Source organism: Salvia splendens, chromosome 13 (assembly GCF_004379255.2).
Source record: "Salvia splendens isolate huo1 chromosome 13, SspV2, whole genome shotgun sequence".
In the NCBI taxonomy this organism is placed as follows: domain Eukaryota; kingdom Viridiplantae; phylum Streptophyta; class Magnoliopsida; order Lamiales; family Lamiaceae; genus Salvia; species Salvia splendens.
In genome coordinates, this window is record NC_056044.1 from 25,768,742 (window position 1) to 25,779,993 (window position 11,252).

At 37.2% G+C, this 11,252-nt stretch overlaps 1 protein-coding gene across 1 annotated transcript; it reads right to left on the minus strand.

The window, feature by feature from the left end:
- Positions 1-267: 267 nt before the first annotated feature.
- On the minus strand, positions 268-10,998 carry LOC121760777. The gene is made up of 8 exons (XM_042156397.1): positions 10,179-10,998; positions 10,030-10,081; positions 9,447-9,521; positions 5,601-6,250; positions 5,280-5,486; positions 4,993-5,164; positions 4,314-4,897; positions 268-536 (listed from the first exon to the last, which is right to left on the minus strand). The coding sequence occupies exons 1-8, from the start codon at positions 10,996-10,998 to the stop codon at positions 268-270; spliced, it is 2,829 nt and encodes a 942-aa protein (XP_042012331.1).
- Positions 10,999-11,252: the final 254 nt, after the last annotated feature.

The window sequence follows — 11,252 nt, forward strand, 5'->3', positions numbered from 1 at the left end:
ATCCAAAAGGCTCATATACTTCGCCCAATAATCACTCAGGGGTTCGTCGTACTCTTGCTTCACACTGTTTATCTCTCTCTTCAGCGCACTCGTCTTTGATGACGGGAAAAATTCACCTAAAAAGGCTGACTTGAAATCGGCCCAACTCTCAATGGAGTCGGGTGGCAGGTGCATAAACCATGTGTTGGCCTCCCCCTTTAGGACGAACGGCAAGGCCTTCAATCTGTAGTCATCCTCGGTCGCCTCCGTTGGCCTTCTCTTTGCCTTTCAAATCTTACAGAACTCATGAAGGAACTCGTAGGGCCATTCATAGCTCTTTTCACAGTACGTGGGTAGAATTGCGATAACATGGAGCTTCACATCGCAAGCTGTCTGTCCCGGAGTGACAACTATGGCTTGCGGCGGTTCTCCGTCGGCATGCGCGTTCAGCGATCCGATCTCTTGGTCATCGTCTACTTGGGCAGCCATCCTTCTTGGGTTACCTTCCAGTTGTAGTACCACTTCTGGTATTCCTCCTTCGATGGTGTCTAAGCTACCTAGGCAGAATGAAACAGATTCAAACAGAAAGAGATGCATAAAAACAACTTCATTGCATAAAACGTTTGGATCTCAACAAAACGCTTCATAAGATGATTAGTACTGAAAATGCAGCAGATCCAACGAAAGAAAACAAGTAAAGGTTAACTAAGAAAGCGAATAAAGATTGTTTTGCCACTCCGGGCGATGAAACTGCTACGACTACGAAATAAACTGGCTGGAACGATGGAAGGCGAATCTCCGGTGGAACTTCAGGTGACCATGACTGTGGCGAGGATTGAGAAGATCTTGGATTATGCTGAAGGAACTGATCTACCGAGAGAGAATACTCTAACTAAGCGTGAATGTGTTCATTCTTCTCCTCTCTCCAAGTGGCTTCCTTTTATAGGGAGGACTGCCCTTGATTTTTAGGGTAGACTCTCTTCGTGAAATGACTCTTTTGCCCTCGTTTGTGGTTGATCCTTCCCAGCAATCCTTCTTTTCCATCTCGAGCATTTTTTGCGTGCATCCTGATCAATATTGCACCCTTCTAGCGCTCTTTTCACCTGAGTTATCTGAAACCCTTTCTACTGACTGGTACCCTTTTCCTGCACACTTTAGCAACTGTTTTGCAGATATAATCCAATTACGCACGTTATACTGTTCAGTAACCAAGGCCTAGAATGAGACTTATCAACGGACCAAAAGATTTTCCAAAAATAAGAACATATAGTCGTCAAAGATGCCTACAACTTTAATTTTGATATAAGTGGAGTAAAATAAAATAAATTAACTTTGTTTTAAATGAGAATATAGTAAATGATCTTTTGTTAAAACATATAAATTTCTTGCACTCAAAAAGATCTTCATATGCTACTGGTAAACCATTCTACTAAGCTTACATAAATATTAACATACACGAAAAGTATATACTAAAATACAAATAAATTAAAGTCCATCAACAAAAGAATAAATAGTTCACATATTATGATTATCAAAACTTATATTTTTATAAATGAAAATATAAACCATTAAGAGAAGCCAACACAGAAAACAAATGAGAAGCTCAATTTGTATATGTATATATATAGACTTAATTAGGATAATGACGTACCAGCTGCTTTGTGAAATCCAAGATGGCAAGAACATTAAAAATGAAGACTTTTCAATTGACATTGCTCTTTCTGAGTATGACGTATACTACCTAATGTTTGTGTTAACATCAACAATTACCATTTATATTTGTATATAAAATATCTATACCCGTGCCTAAAGAAGGCCAAGAACCAGCCCATTCTATTAAGTACATATACAAACGATATTATTCTTATTATATATATATACAAACTATATTAATCTTATTAACTATGCACATACCAAATATTTTTCAAAAATAAGAACATATAGTCGGCAAAGATGCCTACAACTTTAATTTTGATCTAAGTGGAGTAAAACAAAATAAAATAACTTTGTTTTAAATGAGAATCTATTAAATGATCTTCTGTTACAATGTATAAATTTCTTGCACCCAAAAAGATCTTCAAATGCTACTGGTAAACCATTCTACTAAGCTTGAATAAATATTAACATACACAAAAAGTATATACTAAAATACAAATAAATTAAAGTCTATTAACAAAAGAATAAATAGTTGACACATTATGATTATCAAAACTTACATTTTCATAACTGAAAACATAAACCATTAAGAGAAGCCAACACAGAAAACAAATGAAAACCTTAATTCGTTACAAACATCTCTCTAACACCAGTAATTCATACATTTTGAAAGACTTCTTTATAGACAACTGAAAAGAAGGAATTTTGCACGTGTGTCGTAGGTGCGTGTCCCTTCCTATTCAACAAGATTTATAAGTTCCCACTTTCCAAAATACTATTAATTAGCATATGGTAAGTTAGGGTGTCGAACCCACGAGGAACGGTAGCATCCGTTATGTATTTCCACACTTAGAAAGATTTGTTTTGGTGATGCTGTCACGCTCTAAATTGGGGGTGGGAACTAAACAACGAAATACAAATAACACTTAAGCTAAGATTGGGAACTGAAAGTAAAAATAACATGCAAGTAAAAGAAAGCATTTAAACTGGAACGCAGACTGGGCAAGTTGATAAACTGGGCAAGTTATCAGAAAAATAGAGCTGTAGCGAGAAAGTTTTTGCACTTGACGAAAATAAAAACAAAGCAGCAACATGCATGAATACTCCTAAGTTAAGATAGCAAAAGAGACTAAGTTAAAAGCTAAGGAAAATAAACTAAGTGTTAGCAATTAAACAAAGTCTAGAAACTAGGATTGTGACCCTTAAAAGTAGCTAAACTAATTAAGTCCTAAAAGCTAAACTAAATCACATGTATATGGAGGTGGAGTGCAGAAATTAACTAAGCTAAATGGCTGCCACAAATGAAAAGAAAGCATGTACTTGTTGTCTCCCAAACCCTATTACCCAAGGTGTAAAACCAATGGATAAAAGCCTACAACTAATGGACAAAGAACTTGACTTCTAAAAGCTGATCTTGGGATCCTAATTCTACACTAAAGCACATAAATTAAGAGTAAATAAAAGACTAAATGGCTGCTACACAACGAACCAAGCAAGAGAAATACAAAATCATCAATTAAACTACCTAAACATGCATTGAAAACACCACATTAAAAGCTGAAACTTAAAGACTCATTGAAGAAGATAAAGAAAAATTACTACTTGAAATGAGCTTTTATAACAAGAACAACAACAACAATAACTAAGAGTGAGATTGATGCAAAAGAACTACAAAAGTTAAGAACAAGCAACTAGAGAAAATAAACACTACAACTAAATTACTACTACTTCAACCCATGGTGAACAAAGATCTTGGCAGCCTTGAGTTTGAAATCTCTCTTCTTAAGGAATAGCGAAAAGGTTTTATAGATAGAGAGTAAACTAAACTAACTAAACTAAAGTAAGTGATAAAGTGGTTCTTGGAAAGTTAATAACTTTTAATACATATCCAATAAAAGATATTTCCCCTTCTTTTTTACTCTCCAAGGGCAGATATGGGCGTGTGTAGCAAGTGGGATTTGTCCTTGATAAATGTGTGGAAGTGGCTTTAATCATTTTCCCGTCGGATTCAAACTGGCCAGTCCACCAGCTTGGGCAGTTTGAGTCTTCTTTGCCTCACATTCTTCCATTTCATGTCATTTTGCCCTCTTTCTTGCATGTTTTCCTCTTCGTGCCTTCATTAAGCAGCTTCCTAACTTAATGATCCATACCCTGCCAAAAAGCATCTTTTTTCATGCAAATATTCAACTAATAAGTGCGAAAAGTGATCAAATCCGAGTGACGAAAACTAGCCTATCAACAACATTAAGAGTTGAATCACTTCTACTATCATTCACATCCCCACAAACTAAAATCTTCAAACCTTCACGACTTGTGACTCTGGATATAGCAACATAAAGTTGTCCATGGCTAAATACCGGTTTTTGAAAAAATAATCCAACATGTGAAAGAGATTGGCCTTGACTTTTGTTAATGGTCATTGCATATGACACAGCCAATGGAAATTGGCGTCTTTGGAATCTGAATGGTAGCCTTGGATCAGATGGTATCAAGGACATCCGTGGAATCAAACCCTTATGACCAATACTATGCTCCCCAAGACACGAGCTTCCAAAATATAATCACCTAACCGGGTGATTATTAATCTGGTTCCCTTACACAAACTATTAGAATGATCTATTTTCTCAACAACATTACAGGAGTTCCAACTTTCAACATCAATTCATGATTAGGTGTACCTGAACACTTCAAATTATTCCAAAATTTGACTGAATGTATGTCAGCAGAACCATTCGAAGTGGAGTCAGAATTTGAAATGCTATCAGAGCTCAAATACACTCGACCTTGAGACTGATCCATCGAAATCAGGAACTGGTTAATCTCATCAACAACATCAAGCGTGGGAGCAAGTATAGCACGATCATGCAAACAATTGATCAACTCCTCAGGATCCATATAAGAAGGATAAATCTTCTCAACAATGGTTTTAAGAGGATCTCCATCATTAGACAGTACAACGTGAGACGGAAGATCAATAACAACGTCACCGTCATTCGGACCTCCAACAACTCCATCACCTACAGAAGCCACCCAAGAAGAAAATTCCTTCAACTTAGAAGCTTCAACAGGATCTTCAACACTCAAAAGTCTCATGTTTTTTGTCAACCTCAATACTGTACAACTACTCCAAAGATATGAGGAATTAATGGTGGCATTCACAACATTCTGTTGACTCCCTTTGGGAACAACATGTAATATTTGTCTAAAGTCACCACTAAAGACTACAGTTTTTCCACCAAAAGGTTTGTCCATACTGGACTCACTGCACACACGAAAAATATCTCTAAGAGTCATATCCACGGCTTCTATGCAATGTTTATGAATCATCGGTGCTTCATCCCATTGATAAGCTTCGACCTTATTATAAGCTCGGCAAGATTTGTCCCTTGTTTTATGTTGCACACAGAATCTTCATTAACATTGATAGGAATCTTAAAACGTGAGTGAGCGGTTCTACCTCCAGGTAACAATAAAGAGGCAATGCCACTGGACGCCACATTTAACACAATACCTCCCTTCGAACGAATTCCTGCTGACAAAGACTTCCATATAAATGTTTTACCAGTACCTCCACAACCATCAACAAAAAAACATTCTTCCTTCACTGGAATTGACATATGACATTATCGTATCATGAACATTACGTTGCTCATCCGTGAACTTCAAAAGATATTCCAAGTGTTCTCTACTTAAAGCTTCACGATCATAACACAACTCATCGCTGACCAATGTATTTTCAGATGTTTCAATATACTGGGATTCTGAATACGGCATACCATGGTAATCTCGCAAACTTTTACCAACATTCTTTAACAATTTCTCAATATCAGCCAACACATAATTTTTAATTTCTTCATCATTCAGCACCAAACTTGGGGTAATAAAAATAAGAATAGAATTAGGGCGACATAACAATATTTAATAAATTTAATAAATACAAAAATATGATTTCAAATAAACATTACCCGCTTGATTCCTCAATTTTCTTTGGTTATAAACAACATTATCAGATAAATGTTTCCAACACTTTTGCCAAACCACATCCGGTCGAGACACAGATTCTGATGACAACATAGTTACAAAGAGAAATCTTAGTGAATAAGCAGAGGACCAAAAATAAGCCTCAACTATTCCATCAATATACTCCTTATCATCATCCAACAATCCAAAAGCGAAGCATGCATCTCGAAAGGTATCATACTGAACACCATTAACAAATCTAAGATCTTCAAAGCATGTAGCTCCCTTAACGACATTCAACAGACATCTCAAGTAATACATATCACCAGAACCAGGGGCAACATAAAACAACCTCCCAATCGAATAACGTTGCTTTCTAGGTTGCCAGTGATCTTTCTTCCACACAAACTTGCTGGGAAATTCACCATATGTCAAATTTCTTCCTTCAGAATAAATCTTATTTGCCTCCATCCAACCTAAGAACTTACTCTCATGAATTGTCCTCTGGTTCATAACATTATCCAAGGAATCAGCTTCATCAAAAATGATATGTTGTTCATTAGAAAGATTAAAACTCAACCTTTCAACTGAAGGATCCTTGTACTGAATCTCAAACCCAAAAATTCTCCAAGCAGCTTCACAGAATGATATATATCTACAATCATAATACAAAAACTTACTTCATCAAGATTTCTTTCAACACCATCAACACCATATTGAAAAAAAGATGTCGTCACCCTATCATAACCCTTATGTACATATTTGAACAAATATTTAATTGACCGGGACTGATTTCACCACTCAACATTAATATGACCACCATATTTCATAAAGAGCAAACTATAACACCCCGACTTTTTCTACCCTTTTTATTTGTTCTCGTAGGACGTCGTTTGTGCATCCGAAAATTTTTAGACCTTATTTCTTTGTCGAGAGAGGAATTTTACTTTTTGAGCCAAACAATTATTCTTTCCTAGCCCAATTTGAAACCCAATTGTTATGAGTCCAAAATACATTTTTGTTTCTTTTTTTTGAGCCCAATTTTGGAGAAGCCCAATCAAGATTTTAAAAGCATGATATTTTCTTCCACTCAAATCTGATACAAAAAATCTGCCACGATCTGCATCGCTGAAAAATAGGAACAAATCTCCTCCTTATCAAACCCCAAATATAGGCTGTAGTATTTATATGCACAACTATAATAATCGAGAGAGAGAGGGGAGATGAAGGAGACGGCGGCGTGTGAGCGACGGCGCTGCGAATCCTGCTTACGGACAGAGAAAAAGAGTGAGGCAGCGAAGTATGAAAAAGAAAATTGGCGACGTTAGGAGCATGATGGATCCCGTTCAATCGAACGCAGCGGCGGCGAGGCTGTTGAACGGCGTTCTGGAGGAAGGCGGCGCCGGCTCGGTGCTGGCAGCAGCGACCACGTCGGCACGGCAGCCCGATCTGCAACGAGTTTCGGAATCAAGAGCAGCAGCAGCTCCTGCTGCGTCGCGACATTGGCGGCGGTGGTGCTGTAGGTTGCCGGCTAAAACCAACGAAGGAGAAGAGAGAGGGACGACAATTTGTCGGAGACGGCATGACATCGCTGTGGGAAGAAAAGAAAAAGTACAAGGGGTTCTATATGGATTGAGAAGAAGAAGAAGAAGAAGAAGAAGAAGAGTGATATTAGAAGTAGAATCGGAGTTCACTGCGTGATTTTGGAATCAAAATCGAAGAGAGAGGAAGACAGAGCGAATTAGCGAAATCGTTTGAGATAGAGGACCGAGCAGCGGGGTACGGTGACGACGCTGCAGAGTTGGGAAAAAGGATGAAGAAGATGGAGGATTTGAGAGAAGGAGGGAAGCGAACTCTCTTTTAATTTTGGAACGGAGATGTCGACAGAATAAGAGAGACGGAGAGATGAGGTTGTACGCAATTTAAGAGAGATGGGAGACGGAGGAAGAGATCGAGAAGAAGAAGGAGACTTCAAATCCCATTCTAGGAGTTCACTGTTCACGTAAGTTAAGAAAAAGTTGAAGAAGCTTTAGTCTTTGTTTTATCTAAATTTTTGGGCCATATTAATAAAATGGAATATTGGGCCTTATTTATTTAATTCTTTGGGCCTAATGCATTAATTAAAATATTTGGGCTTATTGTTTTGATAAGGAGTTGGAATTGAGTTGGGTTGAGACAAATTAATAGAATGGAAGATTGGGCCGGAGTACTTTAAATCAATGGGTGACTTTACGCATGCTTTTCGAGGATAGAATGAAACACAAGTTAAAGCTTTAAACGAACGAGGTGGGCTTTCGAACTAAAGTGTTTTCAAGAGCTTTCGTTTTAATATATCGGTTTGAGCATCATGTTATGTGTGATTGATTTATTATATTTATTCCAATGATGAGGCGAGATATGTGATCAAAGAAAAAGTGTTGTTGCGCATGTTATGTGGTGCTATGTGTTGTTTATTATGTGATATTAAAATTGCTTGGCTTTGTTGATGTGATGTGAATTGATGCTCGACCTTGACAGAAAAGTGATTTGTGTTTCAAATACGTTTTTTAGGAAAATAAAGTTTGCAAAGGGAATGTCATGCCATGTTTTTGTTTTGAGAAATGTCTATCTGTTTGTTTAGCAAGGGAGTTGTCCCTACTAGACCTATTGAAATCGAATTCGGGTTTGTCTAGGGAGTGAGTCCCTATTCAAGCTAGTGTACACAGAGGGGATCGTGCGCTATCTTTTGAGTTGGCCGGTCCGGTGATCGAGAATGCGGCCACATTCTCATTTCACATTATGTTGTTGATGTTGATGAGATTGATGTTGATGTTGATGATTGCTTAGTGGGGAGTGAGTCCCTACTATGAGTTTAATCGAATTCGGGTCCTAGCAATGGTGCGTCTCTACTCGGACTAGTGTACACGATGAGGACCGTGAGTCATCGAACGGGTTGGCCGATTTTCGTGCTCGTGGAAAGTGGCCCCCTTACACGGTACCCTAAAGAACAAATATGACAGTTTCTTAAATAATTCAAGGAGAAATGATTATGTTTTGAAATGATGAGGAAAAAGGATTTGAGGATGAGTTGAAAGTTTGTGTTTGAGATATTTTTAGTGTCTCGGGCCTTTTTAAGTTAAAACCCCGAGGTCACTCAATGGTGGCATGACATAACTGTTTTCATAAAATTGTTTTGGCATTTGTTCACTGAGTACATCAAGTACTCAGCCCTGCATGTGTTTTCCCTATGTGCAGGTTGAGCTGTGACGAGCGCGGTGGGTGTTGAGCATAAAAGTGAAGAACGTCTATCAAATGTTCAGAATATGTTGTGTCTTCATACATAACATTATTCTACTCTCGAAATGCTTCCGCTGAGTAGTTGTCTTTCTTTTGAGTTTTTATATCGATGAGATAATATTCATTTTTGAGTTGTTGATTGTTGAGATACTCTGATTTTATTCGAGCTATTCCCATTTGTTTCAAGCTATGGTCGAGTTCTGTTGATTTCCCCCTTTCTTCCCTGCTTCTTTAACCCTCCCCTAGTCGCGATCAACTGTGTTTTCTATCCATAGAAAATGCGGGCATGTTTTCAACAGACATCTCAAGTAATACATATCAACAGAACCAGGGGCAACATAAAACAACCTCCCAATCGAATAACGTTGCTTTCTAGGTTGTCAGTGATCTTTCTTCCACACAAACTTGCTGGGAAATTTGCCATATGTCAAATTTCTTCCTTCAGAATAAATCTTATTTGCCTCCATCCAACCTAAGAACTTACTTTCATGAATTGTCCTCCGATTCATAACATTATCCCAGGAACCAGCTTCATAAAAATGATATGTTGTTCAATAGGAAGATTAAAACTCAACCTTTCAACTGAAGGATCCTTGTACTGAATCTCAAACCCAAAAATTCTCCAAGCAGCTTCACAGGATGATACATATCTACAATCATAATACAAACTTACTTCATCAAGATTTCTTTCAACACCATCAACACCAGATTGAAAAAATGATGTCGTTACCCTATCATAACCCTTATGTACATATTTGAACAAATATTTAATTGACCGGGACTAATTGCACCACTCAACATTAATATGACCACCATATTTCATAAAGAGAAAAACGATTATGAGGAACAACATATCTGTTATCCAAAGGAACACCATCCTTCAACACAAACCGACCATTATCTCTACTCCTATAAATGGGATAACCATCATCATCACAAACTGTATCAGAAACAAATTTCTTGGTATAATACTTAGTACAACGTCCATCACGCATGCAAGGAGATGATTTTCGTACAACACAGCACGAACCATGCATCATTAATTCTTTAACACACTCATGTTAATAGGGATCAATCAATAGATCTTGAATTTCAGCATATATAATGTCATCAATGTGTCGGGGATGAGGTTGTTTATCCTCATAGCTTAAAAATAACAAAAGATGTGCATGTGGCAATCTACGCTTTTCAAACTCAATGGTGTAAACAACTGCATCACAATAAATAAACAAAATATGGTTCAATAATAATATAAAAATGTTAACTTCATGTTTTTAAAAAAATGAAAATAGAAAAATAATAAAAACCTGCTTTAACGGCTCCAAATATTTTTTTACTCTTAACATCCCTTATGAAACCATCCAACTTCACTTTAAACATCATACTGACGATATTAGGGCGATAATCAGATTTTAAACCCCTAGACCTAACAAACCTACCAATCTCAGGCCACTTAGGATTGCACGTAAATGTTATAAAGAGGTTTGGATAGCCAATCCATCTACAAATAGCCATCGCATCTTGGTAATTCTGAATCATATATCGGGCACCACCAACAAAACTGGAAGGCAAGATAACTCGTTTTCCATGCCTGGAACTATCAGTTTCACCATGTAGAACGGCCTCTTCCAAACCGCTATAAATCTCAGCATGCAATTTCTTCTGTTGTGTTCGTAAAAACGTCAAACGACCAGACTCAATCATAGTGTACGCATCAACAATAAATTGTTGAAACAATCGCTTGGCATACAAAATAATAGAACACTCAGCAACTCTGTCATGCATGCGGTACGAATAAAACTCTTTAGGGCTAACTCTCTTTCTATTGGACAATGAGGATGTAGAAGAATCAGAAAAACCTATAAATTCTGTGTAACCATCCTCCCCATAAGGGAACAACAAAAGATATTGCAATGAAAGATATGAAGGATGAAGTTCACTAATGCGTTGTAGTTTTCCTGACTGTTTTTCAACAATAATGTCTCTATCACCTAATGCGTGATCAAAATCCCCTACCACAAGCATGGCCACCTCCGAAACAGAAGGTGGTTTATAAGTCCTTCCATCCCGACCTCTTTTTCCAAGCAACCTCAACTTCACATTTGGTGGATTCTGTTGATTGATCATTTCTTTGGCCAACCGGAATGACTTTACCAACACATTATATTCATCCAACATAAGCCAGATACAATCTCAGAGTGAAGATTATTAACAGCATTCCTCTCCCTGCAAAAATAATAAATACATTAAAATAAATTATAAAAAAATTAAACTGAATGTTAATTCAATAATTATATATATATATATATATATATATATATATATATATATATATATAGAGTCCCATTATTCACAAATCCACTCTTAAAGACCGAACCACC